The sequence below is a fragment of the Chionomys nivalis genome, chromosome 20, assembly GCF_950005125.1.
Source record: "Chionomys nivalis chromosome 20, mChiNiv1.1, whole genome shotgun sequence".
NCBI lineage: Eukaryota > Metazoa > Chordata > Mammalia > Rodentia > Cricetidae > Chionomys > Chionomys nivalis.
In genome coordinates this window covers 22,033,207-22,058,365 of record NC_080105.1, presented here as the reverse complement: position 1 = coordinate 22,058,365, position 25,159 = coordinate 22,033,207, and the positions used below count along the sequence as shown (strand labels likewise).

The following is a 25,159-nucleotide window of genomic DNA, read 5'->3' as shown; positions in this document are numbered from 1 at the left end:
GTCTACTTCTGTGAAGTCAAACACTTGGGGAACAGGAAGAGTTGAGTCCTAAAGGGCCGGGCTCATTCTGAGTCACACTGACTGGTATTCCGCCGTTATCTTCAATATCAAGGGAAATTCACGCAAGATGAATAGGGATAATGGTTTTTCTTTTTCTAAAAAGCCAATATGCGCCGGGCGGTGGTGGCGCACGCCTTTAATCCCAGCACTTGGGAGGCAGAGGCAGGCGGATCTCTGTGAGTTCGAGACCAGCCTGGTCTACAAGAGCTAGTTCCAGGACAGGCTCCAAAACCACAGAGAAACCCTGTCTCGAAAAACCAAAAAAAAAAAAAAGCCAATATGCTATTTTTGTGATGTCAGAAGTTTGACCTCAGGGCATCCACTTCTGCAGCCGTTGTTATAATTTTAAAGTACTCAATAAGTTCAGTCAACATTCTGAGTGTTAATTGCACATTTGTCTCTAATTTACACATTTGATCTAATTTCCTTCTCAAATTTCTTTCAGTGTGGTTGGTGATGTCAGACATAATGAGTGGATAGTTTTGGGAGCGGGCTGGCTGGGATTTGGCTAGAGACTGGGATGCAAGCAAACAAGACTACCCTTTCCATTGGGAGAGAGTAAGATTATTTCCCATGGAAAACAAGACCACATAAAATGAAAGAAGTTTCTATGAAAGCTAATAGCAGGGCCAAGGCTATGCGTCATTTGGTAGAGTGCTTGCCCAGCATTTCTGAGTCTCTGCGTTTGTTCCTTGGTGCAGTATAAACCAAGTGCTACAGCACACCCCTTGCCATCCGAGCATTGAGAGAGTGGAGGTTTGAAAGTCAGAAGTTTTTGTGTCTACACAGTTTGAGACCAGCCTGGGTTACACGAGCCCACGTCTCAACAATCACTTTCTCTTCTGTTCCTTCCCCTCCCTCTCCCTTTCTTCATTTTAAAATTCTTTATGGTTTTGATTTGTGGTTTTAAGACAGGGTCTTATCATGTAACCATTGCTGTCCCGGGACCTCCTGTGTAGCCCATTGTGGCTTACAGTTATAGTTGTCCTGCTACTTCTGTCTCCGGAGTCTTGGGATTACGCGAGTGGCCCGCCAGGCCTGACATGTTTTCTGAGTCTTCTCTGTGACTTGCAGATGATTTGACATTTTTTTTTTTTTTTTGCTGTGCCTTTCCCCGGTGAACACACTGCTTTTTGTCCCTTCCTCCTACTCTTTTTTTCCCTTAAAATTTACTTATTTTATGTATATGGTGCTCTATCTGCATGTATACCTGTGTGCCAGAAGAGGACATCAGGTCACATTATAGACGATGGCAAGATACCATGTGGGTGTGGGGAATTGAACTCTGGACCTCTGGAAGAGCTGCCAGTGCTCTTAACCATAGAGCCATTTCTCCAGTTCCCTTCTTTCTACTCTTATGACATCTTCCATTCTAAATTAGTCCCCAAAGAACTTTGTTTTCAAATGCAATCAGTTGTACGATGGGGATACTTAAGGGCTTCATTATGGGAATTTTGGGAATTCATAATTCAGTCCATTATAAACTGTGTTTTCTCCATTATTTGTGTGTGTGTGTGTGAGTCTGTATTTGTATATATTCTGGAGAGATGGCTCACTACTTAAGGGTGCATGCTACTATTGCAGAAGACCCAACTTTGATTCCCAGAACCCACACCAGGAATTCACAATGGTCTCAGGGGATTTGTTGCCTCCTGGCATCCATGGGCAGCCACAAGCATATGGTACACATACACTGAATGTAAGTAGATGCACGTGCCAGTGAATAAAAAAGAATAAATATTAAAATGGAAACTGATACTGACCATTTCCTCATACTCTCTTTTGGTGAGGGAGGGAGCTGAACCACAAAGGCAGAAAAGACTAGGGCTGAGGTTGGTAGAGCCAAATGTTGCTTCAGCAGCAGAGTACCTCCCTCAACTTTCCCCCACCAATTCTCATCTAGGGGGAGATGCACCATGGAGTTGAACTGTGGGGACAAGAGAGGAACTGGTTAAGAGTCTGGGAAGCTTGCTCAGCAGTAGTTTGTATCTGCTTGGATGGAAAAGCAGTAAGACTGGGAAAGATTTTGTTAAAATATTATTATACATCCTGAAATAAATTAGAGTAGACATTGATAGACGTATCCTCTGTGTTCATGGTTTGGAAGACTTGATATTAAATTGTTAATATTACCCATAATTAGATACAGATTTACAGATTTAGGGCAATACCCATCAAAATCTCATTGATTTTTTTAGTTTTAGAAATAGAAAAATCTATTTTAAATTCATATGGGGGGGACTTGAAAGGATCCTGAAAATTTGAAACAACTTTGAAAAGATCAAAGTTAAAGAAATCATTCTTCCTGATTTGAGGCTTACTACAGCAATTAAAACAGCACATAAGACAGACAAAGAGATGCAGGAAGCTAGAGAGCCCGGAAGAAAGAAGAAACCTTACATATATAGTCAAATGATTTTTGACAAGTATGCAAAAAACAAAACAAAATAAAACAAAACAAAAACAACAACAACAACAAACCCAACCCAACAACAACAACAGCAATCTTTTCAACAAATGATGCAGGGGAAAATGGATACCTGTTCGCAAAATTGATGGTATTTGTTTTTGCCTCAAATCATGGGCATGAGCCAAAGACCTATACATCAGAGCTAAAACTACGGAAGTTTCAGAAAAAAGACCCCCAAATCTACAGGAGTAAAGCTTTAGGAAATTAGTTATGACACATAAATCACAGGTAATAAAGAAAAAATAGATGAATTGGTCTTCATTGAAATAAAAGGGTTTGTACACTGAACATTTTGTACATTATCAGAGTGAAAAATCAACCCATTGGATTGAAGAAAGTATTTGCAAATGACAAATAGCTCTACAACTTGAAACAAAAAGCAACTAATCCAATTTAAAAAATGGGCAAAACTTAACTACTTGTATCTCCAAAGATGGTCATACACACACATTCATGCACACACACACACACACATGCACCAACAACATGTGTAATGTGTTAACCATTAGAAAAATGCAAATTAAAACCACAGTGAGTTCCTGTCCTGCAGTCACTAAGATGACTATTAAAATTCATTTTAATAAATGAAGATAAAAATCTTCTGGGAAAAGGGTGAGCTAGGAAGCTGCCTTTGGGTGCAGTGGTGAGAGAAAGTCAGGACAACAAATACTGGACTCTTTTCCAAATGGAGGCTGGGAGTGTAATAGAGATCAAGATAGGACAATGGGACAGCCAGAAGTACAGGGGAAGAAAAGGATAAAAAGCATGGAGCACTTATCTCCAGTTATGGCTTCTCAGTAAGGGAAGAGAAACATCATCTAAAAGTATTTTTTTTCCCTTTAATCTTCCCCGAGTGGTACTGGAGATTAAGCCCTCAAGTGTAGGTTCCTCACTAAAAAGATAGTGAAATAAAATAAAGAGATATTGAAAACAACAGATGCACAAATCTTAACGCAGAAACATAATAAACAGAACAAATAAGACACTATAATGTCTTCAAAAGACTGTAACTCCTATGTAGCTGATGTGGGAAGTAATGCATGCTGTGAATATGTTTTATTGCCATTGGTTAATAAAGAAACTTCAACCAATGGCTTAACAGAGTAAAGCCAGGCTGAAAGAGATGTATAAAGAGAGTAGACAGAGTCAGAGAGAAGTTATGTAGTCACTGCTGGAGACAGATGCCGGATGGAACCTTGCAGGTAAGCCACAGTCATGTTGCAATATACAGATTAATAGAAATGGGTTAACCAAAGATATAAGAGCTAGTTAGCAATACGCTTAAGTGATTGGACAAGCAGTGATTAGATAATATAGTTTCTGTGTGATTATTTTGAGTCAGGGTGGTTGGGAAACAAACAAATTGCCTCTGCTAACAGATAGGCATGCCAACGTGGGGCTGACTAAATCAACAGAAATCCTGAGAAAGCTTGGAAAGGAACCCTAGACACAAAAGAACAGAGGTAAGCATGGCTTTTTGGTAGCAGCATTTTTTTGGGGTAAGTTTTGTTTGCTAGAAGCAAGGAGAAGCATAATTCCTGTAAGAGAGGTCTTCCTGATTCAGAGGTAGCAAACAACAACAACAACAAAAACAACCCCCCCCCCCCAAAACAACCAACAACAACAAAAAACCCCACATGATTTTGAAATTGCGACTTCCTGGTGCATGCTTCCAGCACTAACTCTGTCTTTCAGGAGGCCAAGCACTTGAATGGGGTTTGTGGGCACAGTGCTGCAAGTTACTTGGTGGCAGCATGGACCAACTGGTTACCAGAGTTGAGGTGGTGAGGGTGGCTCCCACCTGGCAGTCTCAGAGGCAGTGAATAAACTTCCACCATGTTGGAATGGGTAGAGCAAGCAGGCAGGGTTGTTTTTGCCCTAGCAATGCTGCAGCTTAGGATTTTAAGAAGCACTTAGCATCTTAAGAAGCTGTCCTGGTCAGAAAAGGATTACAGATACACAATAAAGACAAATTCAGATAAAAAAGACCTCTAAATGGGTCACAGTGTTGAATAAGTGTTGAATATAGGCTTGGGAGAGAGAAGAAAAAGAGTAAAAGAGTATAGAGAATTATAAAAGAAAGTAAATGGTTTATAAAAAACAAAGTCTTTAAAGAGACAGAGTACAGACAGTCATACATTAAAGGAGTAAAGATAATAAATATTAAAAAGTGATAGAACAAAGAAGCCATGTAAAGATGGAATATACATAGAGAATCTGAATTATGTATATTATTGTGTTTTCTTTGAATTTTTTAAAATGTGAATGAGCTAAGTACAGAGAGACATTTTATTGTACAGACTGTTAAACCAGCATATATACTCTAAAGGTATCTTGACTTCAAAATTTGGGTCTAAGGATATGCTACTTTGGAAAAGAGGTTCTTGTTTTGTTTCCACAGAAGATAAGAACCTGTGGATTAATTCCAGACTAATGTGGTTTGATGAACCAAGACCCCATGAAAGGTTGCTGTGAACATCCCCCCCCCAAATTACTTTGCCCCCCAAAAAGCAGGAAGCAATTTGGAGAGAACTATGCCCATATTCCCAAATATTGTTTATAAATGTTTCTTAACATTTAAAGGGGGATATGCTATAGAGATTTTCATTGGTATAGATATTGGTTTATTGATACAAATTTAAGGTCAATTTTGTTATATTTATGCTCTTGATTAAGGTATTGCATTTGTGTAGCTCATTTAAAAATGTAATGTGTGCTTAAGAAATACAGGTTAATAGTCATCTATAATAGTCAATCTTGTAGTCATGTTAACTAGGTTTTCTAGATGTACAAAAATATATTTTAGATGGGTAGATATTCTTCAAATCTTTCAAAGACTACAGAATATGACATTTAAAATGTTTTAAAAACTTAGATTTTTCATGAGAAGGAGACTCATCTGCCCCTGGCAGCATCAGTCTACTTCATGAGGGTGATGGGCATTGAAGAGGCTCCTTATGGAGTTTGTTAGTCATTTGGGTACAAAACTGCTCTTGTCTGAACTGCTTGACTAGATTTTCAGGACCCACAGAAAAATGAGTGGGTCCTGAGTCTGCCTAAAGAAAGTGAGACAGTCCTTCAGGGTTCCTGCTTCATGAAAGAGTCTGCCAGACATTCTGAAAAAAAAAAAAAAAAAAAAAAAAAAAGAAAGTTGACTGACAAACTGACAATATAGGTAGAATTGTCTTTGAAATTTCCTGCTTCATGTAAAAGTCTTCTGGATATTATGGGTCAGTAGGCTGAAGACAGGTGCTGCAATGTTATAAAAGAACCTTGGGTGACTATCCAGGCAGCAATATGTCTCTGTCAATTCTAGAGTTTTGGAAGTTGCTTACAATGCACTTCCTGTTTACTTAGGTAATATTATATCTTTCTGGAGTCTTTGATGGAGCTGAAGAATAGTTACAGTTTTCCTTAGATGTGATAAAAGATAAAGTAGATATAAATATTATAACTGTAATTCTTGCTTGATACCTGCATTGTTATATGCAATTTTACTATGTTAAAGTTAAAACCTTCTTTTCTATTTAGACAGAAAAAGGGAGGTGATGAATGCTGTGAATATGTTTTATTGCTATTGGTTAATAAAGAAGCTGTTTTCAACCTATGGCTTAATAGAGTAAAGCCAGGCTGAAAGAGACATATAGAGAGAGTTGGCAGAAGCCATGTAGCCGCTGCTGGAGACAGATGTGATGGAACCTTACTGGTAGGCCACAAACCTCATGGTAAAATATAAAATAATAGAAATGGGTTAATCTAAGATATAAGAGTCAGCCAGAAATATGATTAAGCTATTGGCCAAACAGTATTGCAATTAACATAGTTTCTGTGTGATTATTTTTAGTCAGAGCTGCCAGGAAACAAACTAGCAGCCTCTCCCAAGAAGTAGCCTGATCCATAGGTACAGAAATCATAGATATATTGAGAGAAATTATGCAAGCACATGGAGACTGGACAGTACCCTCTTGAATGATCATTGAAAAAAAAAAACAGGAAGGAAAATTTAAGATTCCCAGATCAAATGAAAATGAAAGCATGGTTTTCAGAGTCTTTGGGATATAGCAAAGGCATCCAAAGAAGAGTATTTACAGTTATAAGTGCTTATATAAAAATCACAGAGATATCAAATAAATAGCTCAATATCTTAGAAGAAATAGAATAAAGCAGACATGGAGACTAAAAGAATAATATAAAGAATCAATGAAGCCATGAGTTGGTTCTTTGAAAACACAAACAAGCTAGGCAGTGGTTGCACATGCCTTTAACTCCAGCACTCGGGAGACAGAGGCAGGCAGATCTTTATGATTTTGAGGCCAGCCTGGTCTACAGAACTAGTTCCAGGATAGGCTCCAAAGCTACACAGAAATCTTGTCTCAAAAAAAAAAAATAAGAAAAAGAAAATACAGACAAGATAAAAACCCCTAGTCAAGCTAGCTAGAGAGAGAGCCGGTTGGGGGTGGGGTGGTCCTACTTAATGTAATCAGAGCTGAAGAATAGATGATTGCAAAATATGCCAAAGACATTTGGAAGAAAATGATAAATTTCTAGATACAAAGCCTATCAAATTAAACAGAAGGATATGAAGAATACATTCTATTTTATTTTACACATACATATAGATATACATATACATGTACATATTTGCCCACATTAGTTTATGGGCACTGCATGCATAAGAAGCCTGGAGAGACCAGAAGAGGTTGTTGGAACACCTGGGCTGGATACCAGGAGGTTATTAGTCACTGTGTGTATCCTAGGAACTGAACGAGTAAGAACAGCAAGTTCTCTTAGCCACTGAACCATCTCTCCAGCCCCAGTTATAAACAGCTTAAACATATCTCTGATAAGCAATGAAATGGAAATAGTAACAAAACTCTCCCAACAAAGAATAGCCCAGAGATGGGTCAGACTCCATAAGATGATGGAATCCTTAGGGAGGGAGATAGCCCTGATGGTTGCTCTGGAAGGTGAACGCGTGAAATCCCATTGGTAACAGGTAGTCTTCATGTTAGTGTTTTGCCACAATACAAAGAAGATTGTGCAGTGCCCATCTGGTGGTGAATGGGAGTGGCCTTTGTTTTCAATGACTTTATGGGAGAGATGAAGCCATGCTGCAGGGTCTTCAGGGAAGGGACATGTCAAGGAAGGAAGAAGTCTCTTTGCAGGGGAAGGAAAATTGGATGACAACACTCTTAGGGAACTGGTTTTCCCAGTGTGTGTAGTGCTGATATAGCTTATACTAACACAGTGCCTTTCCACACCAATCCCGGCTTTATACACAAGGAGAAAAGCTGTGGCAATGTGCCGTGGTAGCTGTTTTTCCATGGTCGTGCATAATTGTCCGGGAGAAAGAACCCTTGGGAACTTTCCCCGAAGGGCTCAGGTTAATAGAGAAACAATGATCACAGCAAAAAGTGGTAAGCATTTCTTTGTTGAAATTCTGCTGTCTCTGAGTTCCAGGATTCCATGGCAACATGCACAGCTGAGGTGGCCATCTATAAACTTCCCAGTTTCCATCATTAGCAATTTGTAACCAGTTTCAGAGGTTCCTAACGTCAGGGGAATATTCAAATGAGCTGAGAAATGCAAAGCCAGTCTACTTACTTTCACAAGCAATTTTGCCCTTCACGCAGGGGGGAGGGAAAAAGGAAGAAAGAAGGGAATGGAGGAAAAAGCACTGGAAAATTGGGTCTGTTTTGGGGCTTTGCTCTGCTCAGTTTGAGGTACCAGATGGATTAAACACTTGACCTCTGCACCCTCATTTTCTCACGTAGTGTCACAGTGGGGTCTGCCGCTACTGAAATCATTTATTTCCCCAAATTTAGGTTCTTTGCTACAATACAGGAAAGATCATGTGGTGAGCATTTGGTGGTGGCTGGGGGTGGCTTTTGCTTTTGGTGAATTCAGAGAAGAAGCCAAGCTGGAGGGAAGGGGCATGCTAAAGAAGAAAGAAGTCTCTTTGTGGAGTGAGGGGTGCTGAAAATTGGAAGATAATCCCCTCAGTAAATGCTTGAAAAGTTTCTTTAGAATGTTTTCTGAAAAATGGTACATTTTAAGGAAGGGAGATCCAGTTTTCCTCAGGAGGGCATGAATATGTGTTCATTTTCACGTAGGTGTAGAAGGAAGTTCAATATAGTTTCTTTTTCAGATATGGGCCCCTTTAAATTTTCATTGTCAGTAAGGATAGCATATGCAGATCTTTGGGTAATCCCACACTTCCTTGACCCTCCAAGGCTTTTACCAACAGTTTCCTGGTCACTGTTAGTCATTAATTTGAATGTGCAAATTGCTACCTGTGTTCATCTAGCACCACAGTTAGCAGGACTACGATCCCTTCCAGCATTAATGGGGGACTTCTGTTGATAATGCGCTGTGCACCAGACATCGAGATAAAAGCTTCACTTAAGTTATGACAACTAATTCTCAACAAACCCTACGATAAGGACTGCTGCCCTCATTTCTGCACTGAGAAAGCTGAGAAAGGTTAAAATAACTGGTGCTATCCTAACATATTTAGCAAATGAAGAAGCTGGAATGTGAATAACCAGAGTACCTGGGAATTCAATAGCAGTAAAGAGATGTGTTAGCCTGGGAGGAACTGAGACTGATCGCGTCTCATTTGTCCTTGAGTTTACCGCACATTGCACGCTCCACTTTTCGCGTGACAGAGTGAGCGGTAAGACAAGTTTGCAGAACAAAGAAATGAGGTAACTCCTGGATGCGTGTGTAGCCCTTTACAAACTCAAAATTTAATTGGAAACTTATTATGACATCCCATTTGCTCATTGTGGTACAGCTATATCAAGTAGCCTGTTGGCAAAAGGGGATAAATGGCGAGTTTGCATTTCACTGAATTACACAGGCTGGGATTACAGAAAAACAATGGATTCTGGTGCTCTCATGGTCTGCTGCGCCACGATGATGGAGGTGTGGAGCCATCAGAATCATTGTACTCACTGACCAGTGGATGAAGAGCTCTGGGGTGAAGTTCACGCCTGACTTTTTAAGCTGCCGGAGAGTAGCGGTGCCTCTGGGGTGCTCATTGCACATCCTTTGTGGTTAGGCTGTTAGTTCAGATAGCTGCGCTGCACTGTAACTTCTGCTGTGGGGATTTGGGTCTCCCCTGACATGTGTCAATCATGGTTCTTTTCCATACACACTCTTTTTCTTTATATTTGGGGGCGTGTACTACTGTGGTATTAAGTGTTGCAATAACCGGGCCGCAAGTCTCCATGTGAATTTGGAGGATTCAACGAATTACAATAAGCATTTTTGAAAATAGCCATTACTCTGTACATCTTACTATTCATGGACTCGTTTATTTCAAAAAGTTATTTTACTGACTGGCAAATAAATAGTGGTTGAAATGCACACACACACACACACACATGTCATCTGCTTACAGGTTATATCACATCTTGTCTCATGTTCTATATGTGTAATACCTAATAAATATTTTAAATACAAATTTTGAGTAAAATACTGTATTATTTAGGCATTGTCTCACTCAAGCACCATAGGGAGATATGATGTGTTTTAATATACTGTAATAAATTTAGCCCAAGGGTACAAGTAATAAGAAAACGCTGATGTCTGCCTATCTCTCCCAAGCTTGCTGATGCTTGCATTTTCTCTGTAGCTTCTACATGCATCCAAAGGCAGTACATTAAAAAACAACAACTTTAGTATGAAACTCTCTTTTCCTTTTTTTGGGACATAGTCTCATGTAGCATAAATTGGCTTTGAACTCATTTTGTAGGTGAGAATTTGTAGGTGTAGAATTTCTTAACCTAGAATTTTTTAACCTCCTGCTTCTACCTCCCAAGGGTTGCATGTCAAATACTCAAAAGCTGCTTCTCACTATTTGAACTTGTCTGATATATTTCTGTTTCTTTTTTATTTTTTAACCTTTCTCCAACACTTTGATTTCATTATATCTTCATTTAACAGAAATCTAAATTTGCTCCACAAGACTAATCAATTGAAATATTTTTCCCACATAGATTTGTTTGTATGTTAGATCTCAGTTCTGATAAACTTCTTGATTTTATATTTGACTGCTACCTTGACAGTCATCATGTGGTCCGCTTTCTCTCCCTAATCTTTGGTATTTAACATTATATATATATATATCTTTTACCTTTATACTAATATATTGTATAATATTTGGGTTCCCTCATTTTAGATAATGACCAACTACACCCTTCCTAAATAATATGGAAGTCAATTGCATTTTCTCCCACTTTTCTTCCATTGTCTGTGTCTAAGCATACATGATATGTGCTTCTTCTTAATTAAAGGTTGTGGGACAATCATAAAATTATTCTGCTTTCTGTTTATTTTCTCCATGCGTTTCTTGAATTATCTCTGCTTTGTCAGGACATGTGAGGCTGACATGTCTTTGTGTTCTTCTAGCCAGTTTCTTTCAAACAAACCCTCTGCCAGGCCTCTGAAAATAGCCTGTGGCTGCTGAAACTTCTCAAGCAAGTTTCTTTCTTTTTTTAATGAACTTTTTAAAAATAAAAACCATCTTCTCTCATATTACATACCAATCCCAGTTCCTACTCCCTCCCCTCCTCCTGTTCCTTCCACCTTTCCCCCACCCTTACATCCCAAAAACTCCTCAGAAAGGGTAAGAGCAGCAATAAATACATGGGACCTCCTGAAACTGAGAAGCTTATGTAAAGCAAAGGACACAGTCAATAAGACAAAAAGGTAGCCGACTGAATGGGAAAAGATCTTCACCGACTCCACATCAGAAAGAAGACTAATCTCCAAAATAGATAAATAACTCAAGAAATTAGACATCAAAATACCAAATAATCCAATTAAAAATGGGGTACAGAGCTAAACATAGAAATCTCAACAGAAGATTCTCAAATGTCTGAAGGACACTTAAGGAAATGTTCAACATCCTTAGCCATCAGGGAAATGCAAATCAAAATGACTCTGAGATGCCATCTTATACCTGTCATAATGGCTAAGATCAAAAACACCAATGATAGCTTATGATGGAAAGGATGCAGAGTAAGGGGAAACCTCCTGCATGGCTGGTGGGAACGCAAACTTGTACAACCATGTTGGAAATCAGAATGGCAGTTTCTCAGAAAATTGGGAACCAACCTGTCTTAAGACCCAGCAATACCACTCTTGGGCATGTATCTAAAGGATACTCAATCATACTACAAGGACATTTGTTCAGCTATGTTCATAGCAGCATTGTTTGTAATAACCAGAACTTGCAAACAACCTAGATGCCCCTCAGCTGAAGAATGGATAAAGAAAATGTCGTACATTTACACAATGGAGTACAACTCAGTGGTAGAAGCAATGACTTCTTGAAATTTGCATGCAAATGGATGGGACTAGAAAAAAACATGCTGGGTTAAGTAACCCAGACCCAGAAAGATGATTATGGTATGGACTCACTCATAAGTGGATACTAGCTCTAAAACAAAGGATAATGAGCCTATAGTCCACAACCCCATAGGAGCTAAGTAACAAGAAGAGCCCTAAGAGAAACATATATAGGTCCTCCTGGGAAGGGAAAATAGACAAGATCTGAGAAAAGCATGGGTTGGGGGAAGATGGGAGGGTAGAAGGGGAGGAAGAGGGAAGAAGGGGAGGAGGAGGAAAACTTGAGGGAACAGGATAGTTGAGGTGGGGGAAGGACAGAGATGGAGAGCAAGGAAAGAGATATCTTGATTGAGGGAGCCATTTGGGGTTAGCAAGAAACCTGGCACTAGAGAAATTCCCAGGAATCCACAAGGATGACCCCAGCTAAGACCCTAAGAAATAGTGGAGAGGGAGCCTGAACTGGCCTTTCCCTGTAATCAGACTGATGACTATCTTAAATGTCATCATAGAATCTTCATCCAGCAACTGATGTAAGCAGAGGCAGAGATCCACAGTGAAGCACTGAGCTGAGCTCCCAAAGTCTAATTGAAGAGTAGGAGGAGTGAGAATATGAGCAAAGAGGTCAAGACCATGATTGGGTACACCCACTGAAACAGCTTTCCTGAGCCCACCAACTCCAGCCTGACAGGGAAGAAACCAGCGTAGGACAGAACTAGTCCTTCGGAATGGGTGACAGTTGCACAGCTGGGCCAGACTGTGGGACCGCTGACAGTGGGGTTTATCCGTCCTGCTTGTACTGGCTTTTGGAACCCATTCTCTTTGGAGGGATACCTTGCACAGTCTAGATATAGTAGGGAGGGCCTTGGTCCTTTCTCAAAGCAATGTGTTAGACTTTGTTACCTCCTCATGGGAAGCAAGTTTCTTAGAAAGGATTTTGGCAAAAGCTGTCTGGGCTGCAGAGATGGCTCAGATGTTAAGAGTACTTGTTCCATTTCCAGAGGACCTGAGTTTGTTTCCCAGCACCTACACGGGGCAACTCACGACCTGTAACCCCAGGGCCTCTGCTACCCCCTCCATCCTCCACAGATACCTGATTACATATGCTATAGACAGTCACGAACACAAATAAACATAAACATATGCTATAGACAGTCATGAACATAAATAAAAATTATGATAAATCTTTAACATACAGCTCTCAGTTATCAAATGTTTATAAATTGTTTTTCAATGGCCTTGAAGCTTGAAGGATACTTTGGTTTGATATAAAATATTTGGCTGGTATTTTAACTTTCAAGAATCTCTACAAGGTTCTTCCACTGCCTTCTGGTTAAAAACAAAAATTCCTGCTTCAAAATCTCATTTTTTCTTCTTTACTTTGATGTGCACTTTTTTTCCTTTATCTTAAAAATACAATCACTGTATTCAGAAGCATTTCTTGCTCTTGGCTCCCGAGTTTCCCAAGCATGCTGATTCAAATCTTTCATTTTAACACTTCCTTGAGTTATTGTTTAAATGTTTTCTGTCTTTTGTTTTTGAAAGGACTTTCTTCTTCGAGGATTTCAGGCTGTGCCTGCTCTGCGGTTGCAAATCTTATGATAAATTCTTTCCTTCCTCTTAAATTTCTTGTTTGCATTCCTCTCCCTTCTAGCCTTAATTTTCATTACCGCGAATTTCTGGCTCTTTGGATTCTCCCTTTTAAACTTCCTTTCTGAGATACATTTGATTGCTTTTGCTGTCCATTCCTGAGTTTTCTCAGTTCTTTGTTCACAGAGCTGTGTTTCATATTCCAGCCATCTCACCTATGAGGTGTTCGAGTTCTGACTGGTACACTTTTCTAGGCTCTGATTGTTTTAAAGATTCTTCAGTTCATTATGAAATTTGCTCTTCATTGCAGTTTTCATCATCTAGTTAAATGTGTACATTTCCATTGCTACATGTGTACATTTCCATTGCTACACACGTACATTTCCATTGCTACACACGTACATTTCCATTGCTACACACGTACATTTCCACTGCTACATGTGTACATTTCTACTGATACACGTGTACATTTCCACTGCTACATGTGTACATTTCCACTGCTACACGTGTACATTTCTACTGCTACACGTGTACATTTCCATTGCTTGCTGGAACTGGATTTGTCTCATTTTCATCTTCATCCCTGTTGAACCTCTGTATGGGATTTTATCACAATCTGTTTTTACTTTCCACATATAAATGAGACAGCTTATTTGACTATTAGTGGAAAATTCATGTGGAGTATTCTTTTCTCTTTTTTTTTGTGCGCGCATGCGTGTGAAGTGTTAAACAATATCTTTTAACAAAGCATATCTTTGCCTCTCCAGGCTCAGTCCGAGTCACAAAAACTTCCTGCCTCTGACTCTGTCTTCTAGCTTTAGAAAGGTCTTTCTTGTTACATTAAATGTGTTTCTGTCTCAGATCCTGCTTTTTTGGTAGCTTTTGTTTGTCCCCATGGGTCTCCGATACTTCACTTTAGATCCAACTCACAGCAGACTCCTTTTGTTGCTGGAGTTAGGCGAAAGCTTGTGTCTCTGTCACAATAGCAACGAAAACAACAAAACAGAAACCATACAACAAGAAAAACTCCAAGGCCTCTTGGTGTGTGTCTGAGATCCCTGTTAGCCAAGGATGGTCACGTGACTTACATTCTTACAGCTCTTTCCTAGAGTCCTTCTGTTTCTATACTGGTCTTCAGCTTGGATTGGTTGGGAAGGGTTTTTAGTTTCACTGTTAATTTATAAAATGATCTGCACACTACCTGTTCTTTTGTATGGGTGTGTGTGATTGTACTTGTTGATTTTAGAGTTCTCTCCTCGTTTACCTTAATAGCAATTTCTCATCTCTGCTGGAATCACCAATGTCCACACGTGTCTGGAACTCATATTGCACAAATCCAGCTTCCATAACTCCCTTGGGATTCCTTGTTATCAGTGTTGTGCCAATGATGTCCATGTTTGATTTCGATTTTGCTCTTTCTGCCTTGAACGCTCTCTCTAGGCTTCATGATGAGAAGAAATCAGCAGGTCTCCTGCTCATAGTGACAGAAATCTTACTCTATTCTAAAGTAAGATTATTGTAGACATGTATCTTTACTTAATACTACATAAATTTGCATAACTAAAATAAAAACAAAATTTTCCTAAAGTAAGTTAAATACTAAGATGATCAAGTAATTATTATACTTTACTTTTCACATACTCCAGGGAACTATGTATTTAGTGTATAAACATATGCCAAATACAAATACGTATATTTTAAGGGAGAATAAAATACATGTTTTTTTCTCCTTCTGGTTCCGGTTCTTATTGTGCCAATCTTAGCACATCCAGTGTTAATTTTGTGACTGTGCAGACTTAAAAACAGTCTTTATTTTTCAAAGTTGGTCATCTCCTTTAGACAAAAGAAAATTCAAAAGTTTGGTTTTCCTTTTTCTTTTCTTCTAAGACAAGGTCTCATGTATCCCAGGCCAGCCTTGAACTTCCTGTGTGACAACCTTAATTTATGATCATTCTAACGTGACTTTATGGGTTCTAAGATATAGAGGCATACACCCACACATTTCATCTCTGTGTTGCTGACCTCAGGGTTTCTTGTGTGCTAGGCAAGCATTGTACCAACTGGGCTACATCTCCAGACCAAGATGAAACATTTGATAGACAGGTTTATATATGCCATATGCAACAGAAGAAACATTAATTAGTTAGGCCTGACGCTCCTCTGATTCCATTGTGACTTGAGACACCTTGCCATTGTTTGGACACTAAGCCATGCAGTTTGCTCATCTGGGAATATGAAACCAAAATTACATTGTCAGGCATACTTGGGTATTTTCATAGCCCGTTATAATAACTGAGAATGTAGAGAACCCATAGTAAAATTGAAAGGATAAGTCAATTCTGTATTCATTCCTACATTTTTTCTTTGCTTTGTTGAGCTCCACAGGGTTAGATTAGTAAGAAGTGCTAGCATTGTTTCTTTCGGAGAAAATGAATGACCGATTAGGTCAAATCTAAGACATCCAGAATGGCAAATTATCTTGGAATGAATACTTAATTTAGAGATCTGGTATAATGGCACACAGTGTGTGAGTGACAGAGCCAGTAGCTGTCAAGGGAACAGAGGGACAGTTTCATTTTGCATAATTCTCAGTTACAACAGGTTATAGGGAAAAATCTAGGAAGCTGGCCTGAGTATTGCCAAAAGGATGCTAGGGGCCTGTTCTTTGTGTAGAAAACAAAGACTGTTCTCCTTGCATCCCACTTTGTTTGAAAGAAGCCACACTACTTCAATCCTTCAACTAACACATCTCAGTGCAGAACTTCCTTCTCTGGAAGCTAACACAGAGAAATTAGAAGAACCCTGGGTGCTGTGAGACTGTCAGCAGGAAGAGGAAGCAAACAGGTTAATAGAAGTCAAGAGGAACAGCTGGAAGCAGCACAGAGGAGCTGGCATTATTTAGGGTGCCCGACTTTACAAACATTCTGCAATTCAGGGTGACATTCATCTTGACGGAGGAATTTAAATAAGGAGTCAAAGTGGTTTTAGAGTGAGATAAAGTTTTGAAAATAAAGACCTAATTTTTTTTTTTTTTGCAAAGTTGCAAGGTGACAGATGGGTGTTGTAAGATTGGCACATTGAGAGCAGTAAGCAGACACTTTGTGAAAAAGGAATCCGTAGCCCTGTTTGAAATGACATCTACTGTCTGTCTTGCATCTTTTCTTCTCTTTTCCACGTGGTTTTCAGGGTTCGGAAAAACTTTTCTTTATGGATTAGAAAGGAGTGCTATAAGTGATTTAAGTATATTCATGAATTCTAAGGAGGGGAAGAGAGAAAGAGAACATGATAGGAAGTTTATTTTCTTTAATTTTACATTTGCTACAAAGAGATACTCCATGTGTGAGTGGTTGAAGAACTGTTTCCCACTTTAAACCTGCTCTCATCCTATACGAGACAGCGTCCTGGAAAAGCTTGTTACTTCTGCTTGAATAAAACTACGGTGTGCTTGACTTATTGCACGGTGCACAGTTAGTCTGTCTGGGCCCCATTCCTCCCCTGATTTAGCTGCAATCATCATGAAGCAAAGGATGGGTGACTTTCAACAAGTATTGGTCTCCAGTAGTTGTGATTTTGGCTTCTTCTGCTTTTTAAGTGAGAAGGTTTCCCCAAGAGTCTTGAAATCACTGGAATTTCTCCTTTTTCCTTAGGATGATAAAATAGAACCTTTCACAACAAAGCACCTATCAGTCCACAGGAATCAAGGATTGGCAATTTGTTATTGCAAAGAGCTGGAGTTTGTTGGGCCAACGAAGAGGTGACACACAGAGACCTCTTCCCCTGAGTGAGAGACAGAATGAGTCCCAAGTGTGCTCTGTGCGGGCTTAGATACCCAGGTTCATGGGCATGGCCTTGATTGGTCATCCATTCATTCATACTTCCCTCCATCAATAAATAAGCATTGAGCTCCCCCTGCATGCCAGACATTATTTCTCACTGCCAAAGAGTAGTTAGTAACACCACGAACCAGCAGAATCTCTGTGCTGTGGGGCTTGCTCGCCAGTGGTGGAGATAATAAGAAACACGATGAATAAACAGCATAGTCTGAAACAGTAATGGATGCCAGAGCAATGGAGGAAAGAGAGTGAGCTTCTGTGTGTCCACGTGGGTACAGGATAATTAGGCTACTAGGGAAAGCTTTGCTGAACTGTTAGTTTCTTTTGAGTTAGGTCCCTGTCTTATGTAGGGTTTCTATTGCTGTGAAGAGACACCGTGACCATGGCAACTCTTATAAAGAAAAACATTTAATGGGATGGCTTAGAGTTTCAGAGGTTTAGTCCATTATTATCATGGCTGGACATCGCGGCATGCAGACAGACACAGTGCTGTAGAAGAGCTAAGAGTTCTACATCTTATGGGCTACAGGAAGTGGTCTGTCTCATCGGGTGTGGCTTGAGCGTGTAGGAGACCTCAAAGCCCGCCTCCGCAGTGACACACTTCCTCCAACAAGACCACACCTACTCCAACAAGGTCACAGGTCCTAAAAAAAATGCCACTCTCTTTGGGGGCCATTTTCCTTTAAACCACCTCCTAAAGAAGGTGATAAAGGAGCCATAGAATTTCAGGGGCAGGAAGAGTCTAAGGGTGCAAACTATAGTGCAAAGGCCATGAAGTGAGTTTGTGTGCGTTGTGCTCAAAAGCTGGTGAGGTCAGGAAAGGAAAATATGCCAGGACTAGCAAGAAGTTTTGCAAGAGGGGTCAAGTCATTCAGAGTCATTGATTTTTACACATGTGCATGTGCACACACACACACACACACACACGAGCGTGACAGAGACAGAGACAGAGACTGAGACAGAGAGAGAACGAGAAAGATAGAGGCCTTCAAAACACTTTGAATGGCCTGAGTTCATATCTTAAGTGGGTCTTTGTTGAAAAGAATCTTCAGCAAGGAAGAGCCAAGGAATGAGCTAGGTAGGAGAGAGCCGAGAGCTGGTTATGGTCTATAAAATTGTTCACAAGCTGAGGCCCAACAACCAGGATCAAAGACAGCCTTGCAACTGTTTACCCAGAATCAGGGTGGGGTAGAGAAGCAGGTGGCAAGCAACTCTGAGCATAACTGAATGAGACCACAAGTTCCCTACTTCTTGGCCCAGGACTCGCATAAAGGATCTTGGGTCTGGCTGTTGTTGGCTCGTGGTTTCCTTCCTATAAAAGGCCTTTTAAGAATTTTACTAAAGCCATGGCTGACCTACTGTCCTTGCTTACGAGCTACATCTGTTCTAGCTGAAAAGGCTAAGCAAACGTCATGATGGGATCCTAATAACCTGGCTGGAAACTAGTCCCCAGTCCTCGCTTCCTGAAACTAGACAGGCAGTTTCCGAGAAAGCCCATGAACAGAGGACAATCAACCAACAACATCCCTGACAGCAGGGACAAGGGGAACTGCATGTACTAAGTCTGAGCCAGCCCCCTGCAGCATCTCAATGACCAAATAGGGACGGATCCTAAGATCTGTCCACACACACCCAAAGATGAAAACACTGTAGCCCTAGCCAGCCCCTGCTAGCCCTAACCAATCAGAAATGTACTAATATAATTGTCACTTGCTTAAGCCAATCATAGACAGAATAATCTGTTTTTGGAATTCATTTAGCTGTGTATAAAAGGAGCCTGCGAGCGTCTTTTGGGGTCGCCATTTTTTCTTGGGTCAGATGCACAGCACCAGCATGCTGGAACATTTGGCTCTTGAGAATTAAGCACTCTTGCTGATTGTACCCACGTGGGGCTTCTCGTGGACCCTAACACGAGCAATTGCTTTAAATTTTGTAGGATGTTACAAAGCCTTCTCAGATACTGAATTGGATCCTGGAAAGGAAATGCAACCGTAGTATAAAACCTGGTTAAATCTGAATAAACTATAGTTTACTGAGTGTTATTATCCCTATAAGAATCAATTCAGCTGATAATTTACCAGTTGATGTGGGAACCACTAGAAGGACTAAATGCTACTATATGGGAGGTACAGACTTTCTATATTACAATCACGTGTCTCTAAACAGAAGTATTCTAAAATCAGAAGCTTATTTTGAAACAACTCCCAACCAAGACATGCATGCCCGGCAGGAGGATCAAGAGTTGGAGGGCAACCTAAGTTGTACACTGGAGATCCTCTCTTAGAAAGAAAAGCAAGACAATCTCCTCGTATAACACAAGCAAAAAGGGCCCCTGAAAGAAAAATTGTACAAGTGTGAATAATGCGACGATCTCTCACAGATATGTTCTACGTTCTGTGCACTTACGTTTCTTCATCCCTTTAAGAAACTGGCTCTTCACTGGGTGCTGGTGGCACACACCTTTAATCCCAGCAATTGGGAGGCAGAGGCAGGTGGATCTCTGTGAGTGTGAGGCCAGCCTGGTCTACAAGAGCTAGTTCCAAGACGGGCTCCAAAACTGCAGAGAAACTCTGTCTCAAAAAACCAAAATAAATAAATAAATAAATAAATAAATAAATAAATAAATAAATAAATAAATGGCTGATATACAAAGTACAGTCAGAAAAACAACCTATTCCTTCTTGCTATGTATTTTTCACACAGAGCCTCACACACCTGTGCAGAAGACCTTGAACTTCTGATTGTCGTGCTTCCTTCTCCTAGGTGCTGGGATTAGACGCTGAGCGTAGGGTTTTGTGCATTCTAGGTAAATACTCCACCAACTGAACCCCATTGCCAGCCCCTCATCACGTCGCTTGGATTAAGCAGCTGCTTTTCAGAGATAGGTGACCCCAGATACTAACTAGGTAGTGAGATCTTAAACACACCCTCAAACCAGGGACCATGATGGAAATGCTCGGACACATGCCTGGCAGTCAGCCCTGGGATGGTGGGAACACATAGCCCAGCCAGCATTTGCTCTTGATAGCCTCTTCTAAAAGCAGGTTAAATTGCTAAGCTAAATCCACCCCACTGGACCGAGTCTGTGTTTTGGCACACATTTCTGAAGGGAAAAAGCTACAGTAATAGTATTAAATGAACAGAGCTGTGGAATAATCCATTTTATTTCCAAAGATGAATGTTTTAAATCTGGGGCCTGAAGTTTTCTGGATCTTTCCATTGGAGATTATCACGAAAAAAAAAAAAAAGTCAGGTGAGAGTGTTGAAAAGCGTAAAGGGTATAGTGCTCATTTAAGGAACCAGTGTGGCACACACGTGCCTTACATTCTTCCTGATGGTACAACGTACATCCTGGTTAGGAGACTAGCTCCGCCCTCCTTTTCTTTGTCCTTGTTTTCACAAATATAATCGGCAATAAGGCTGCTCAGAGGACAGTGAGGGACTGCCTCACATCTGATCACAAGTTTTATAATATCTGACACCTGATCATGATTATTACAAGATGTTGCTTTCATTCTCTATGAGCTCCGGTGGCAATTCTGCCAATCTGAAGTTAAAATATTTTTTTTTGAGGCATATTAAAAAAAATCCATTTGAAGCATCATCAGCCTTGTTCAGTAATTCTTGGATGGAATACCGGCACTGTGGGTCGGGTCTTTACTTCTAGCACTTTCTAAAAGGAAGTTAGACACTCATTTATGGGGGATGTTTTTAAATTAACCTGCAAGGCTGACAGAGAAGAGAGGGAAGGTTGAGCAGTCTCTCCCTCTTCTCAAGCTAGGAGGAGGGGGAGGAGGAGGGAAGGAGTTACTTGTCCCCCCCTCCCCGGGCTCTCACAGGTAGGGCAGGTCTCCTCACCTCCCCCCATGCCGCAGGCAGAGGCTCTATCGGAGGGTAGTACTTAGGCACGTCCCAGGCCACGGCAGCCATGAACCATTTGAAGTCTTTGCACTTGAGTCTCTTGCGCAGCTCCTTCTGAGCAGAGATGTCCCCGGTGGAGAGGTGCCTGTACTCTGGCCGCCGCTGGTAAATATACTCGGCGAATTCATCCATCCAGGTCTCAGCCACACGCTTCAGGTTCTGCACAGTAGGGACAAAGCAAGAAACAAGTTAGTTATTGGCGCCTACGCCCTAAGGATCATTTTATTTGCATCAGAAACCAAAAAGAGAAAAGTAAAAGAAACGAGGTGTCCGCAGGCAGCCCTGGCTGGTGGGTTATTAACAGTGAGAGCTATCATGCCGATGAAAGGTGCGATGGGATTAGCCCGTGGCTTAGCACACATTCTGCTTCCAGCCTGGGGTTCAGCTGACAATATGTAAATTGATTACCAGAGCTGGAAGAAGCTCTTCTCAAAATTATGATTTTGTTGCCATAATTCTGTTATTTAATGGTGATATATACTTATTTTGCTTTTTACGTACAGCCGAAGGAGTTGAAACTGGAGAAGACGGAGCTTCCCTTAGGAATCTAATTACTTAAAGCATTGCAAGATACAGGCATCTTGGAAAGAATAAAGAGGAGTATGCTGCTACTCTTTCCCCACCCCCTAGTGTAGAGAGACTTAATTTTCTTTTCTGATACAGTGACATGGACACCAACTAGAATTTAATAATTTACTGCGTTTGGAAGTGGAAGGAAGGGAATTATCAGAGAGTCAGTCTCTCCACAGGTGCTTCCTGGGGTGAAGAAGTCAGGAGACAGATGGCAGGAAAAATAAGCAAGTTCTTTAGGATTAGAAGGCTTTTGTTTGTTTGTTTTTTGTTTGTTTGAGACAGAGTCTCACTATGTAGCTCTTGCTGTCCTGGAACTCACTGTGTAGACCAGTCTGGCCTCTAACTCACAGAGATCTGCCTCTGAAGCACTGGGATTAAAGGTGTGTGCCACTATGGCTGGCCTGGAAGGCTATGTGTTTCCTGGCTTTGGGGTTGAGCAAATTGCTTAGCCACACTGGGTTTTAGATTCTAAATCCAAGAATGGCAAGAGCAGTGTGTGGGTTGTTTGTAGGATTCAGTGAAGTAGCTCTTCTTGTAAACTACTTAGAATCAGTACACACCAGCTGCTGTGGGAGATCCTTCAGCCAATAGCCTCTAAGATACCAGCCCACTTGGGTGTGGTCTCTTATACTATAATTGCCCAGGTAAAGCACATGCTCACTCTCTCTTCCGGCTACTGGATTTGGTTCCTGTTCCCTGTTTGTGCAGAGGACTGTGATCTAGGACTGTGATCTGTGACCCTACCCCTAAATAAATAACTCTTTATTATACCTAATTCTGAGCTAGTGTGGGGTTATTTTGTAACTTTCTTCATCATCTGGCGCCCAATGTGGGGACCAGTCTACCCTTTTTTGGGATCAAAAAGTAAGCTGTCATTATGAGTACTAGAAAGAGTTCAGGATTGGAAATGGAAGAGCTTGGGTATTAGGCTGGTCATTATAACTCAGGTCTCTGAGAGAGAAGTGGAGTGGAGATGAGATGCTGTCTGTCATCCTTTCAAATTCTGTGGCAATAAGTGGTATACAGAACAGCTGTATCTGCCTAGACAGTGCCAACTTGATGCCTTCAGCTCTATGACCATTTTCATAGGTTTGGGTCCCATGAACTCTGGGTATTGTTATTTCATGTTTAAGTCCTTTAGTTTAAAGGCTTGGTTTGTATAAGCATTGGTCTAGTCCACTTTCTCATTTGCTTGAGAGGACAAAATGACCATGGTTGGAAATGTCAGTCAGAGTCCAACATAAGTGATTAGAGTAAAAGCTCGTCACTTTATCTTAAAGAATTGGTGTGGGACCTTAAGTCAGATATGAACCCTGATGTCTGCTGGAGTCAGAGAGGTATTTTATTCATAATGAGGCTGGATGCCTCACTCCACTGTCTTCAGGCAGAGCATGTATCTGCCTGCTCCTCACTTTCATACCCTCCTCAGATCTCTTGGCCATGTTTTCTAAGTGGTGAGAGCTAGGGTGGGCTCAGTTAAGAGTTTAAGGCAGAAGTAGAGCCACAAACACTGCTCTCTCGTACTTGGCTTTCTTATTTTCTAAGATGCTGGTGCATAGTTAGGGAAATGACAGTGAGGCTGTAAGAATTACTCTCGAAACATTCTATTTTATTTCTTTTGCTTCCTAGTTTCACCAGGATTGTCTCACACAGCTTGCTTTCCTCTTTCACTCCAGAGAGTCTTGGCAGGTAAAACTGAACCTCGTTTTGTGATATTCTACCTTCACCAGTGATTCTATATTGCCTGGTTCATTAGGGTTCTGTACTTTCCAATTCATTAGGGTTCTGTAGTGACAATAAAAACAGAGATGTTGACCAATGGAATTAAATTGAAAAAAAAAATTTAAAACAAAGAAGTCAAAAAAGGCAGCATCTATCTTCAATAAATGGTGCTAGTCAAACTGGAAGACTGAATATATGTAGAAAAATGCAAATAGAACCATGTTTGTCACCCCGTACAAAACTCAACGCTGAATGGATCATGAACCTCAGAATAGGACCAGCCACCCTGAATCTGATAGAAGAGAACGTGAGGTAGGCTTGAATTGGGAATAGATTTTTCTTACTAGGGGGAAGCCTTCTGAAGCATTAATTGTTGTGGTCAAGGAAGAGCCATCATTCCCAAGTCTTTCAATGGACTGGACAAAGAAAATCTCTCCGAGGCCATTACTCTAGAAATAACAGCACACTGTGCTAATTTGTGGCTGTAATCATAATTCAGTACTTAGCTTTTGGAAAAATATTGGAACTACAGCTGAAAAATGTCACAACAGTTGCGAGAAGAGTTTCCATGGTCTTTTTATAGATTGTAGCACAGCTTCCACTATTCCAGGAAGTAGTTATACTCACACACATTAGCGTGCATTGGCATGTTTATACAGGAGTGCACACACACACACGTTCAAATACATGGCAGTAATGGGAAGGTGCAAAGGCAGATTTCTCACTTAGGCATTCATAGCTATGGTAATGTGCAAAATCACAAAAGGGAGGCGTTCCAATAACGTCTCTTGCCAGGAGAGCTCTCGCCAGTACTTTCCCATCTGTGTCTGAGATAGAATGAATGTTGATGGTGGTGCTTATGTGTTCAAAGCATGGTTATCAAAGAGAAAGGAAAAAAGAAACCTTCTAGATCAGGAGATCTAGATCAGCACTCGGTCTTCTCCCAAATTCGCAGAACTTAGATGTGGTCTTACGTACATGGAGCCAGGTATTCCTTAGAGTTTCTGATAATTTTTGAGTCTGAAGTAAAAGTGCATTACTCCTAAATTACACGTTAGGGTAATACTGTGGATTCCTTGGGTGGGGGATAGGTGCTCATATAACCAACCTTTAACTTTCTATTTGGGGATTTTTTTTCTCTGGCTGACATCTTGCTCACTAACCTCTATGACCTCTATGAGTGAGCACTTGTGTGGGGCTTTTTAAACTTTTTTTTTTCTTGATTCAGGGTTTCTTCATGTAATAAATCTGCTCTGGAACTCACTTTGTAGACTAGGCTGGCCTCAAACTCACGGAGATCCACTTGCCTCTGCCTAAAGGCCACCCTACTTTTTTTGTTTTTTGTTTTTGTTTTTCAAGACAAGGTTTCTCTATGTAGCCCTGACTGTCCTGGAACTCACTCTGTAGACTAGACTGGCCTCTAACTCAGAGATTCTCTTGCCTGTCTTCTAAGTGCTGAGATTAAAGGCATGTGTCACCCTTGCCTGGATAATTTATCTTATCTTTCAAGCACTCCTTCAATAATTCACCTGCGTGTGAATGTTTATGGAGGGTTTCATGCAACTTCCAGAACACAGATGATCAAACAACATAAAGAGTGATGGGAACTATGGTAACCAGTCCCCTGGATTCTTTA

At 40.6% G+C, this 25,159-nt stretch overlaps 1 protein-coding gene across 3 annotated transcripts in view; it reads right to left on the bottom strand.

Annotated features, from left to right (window-relative positions):
- Window positions 1-25,159, bottom strand: part of Galntl6 (polypeptide N-acetylgalactosaminyltransferase like 6) — a 1,046,769-nt gene that overhangs the window by 44,028 nt on the left and 977,582 nt on the right. For all 3 annotated transcript variants that reach the window (XM_057752992.1, XM_057752993.1, XM_057752994.1), the window contains one exon: window positions 21,166-21,387. In XM_057752992.1, coding sequence (XP_057608975.1) covers window positions 21,166-21,387 — 222 coding nt within the window. The remainder of the gene's footprint in view (window positions 1-21,165; window positions 21,388-25,159) is intronic.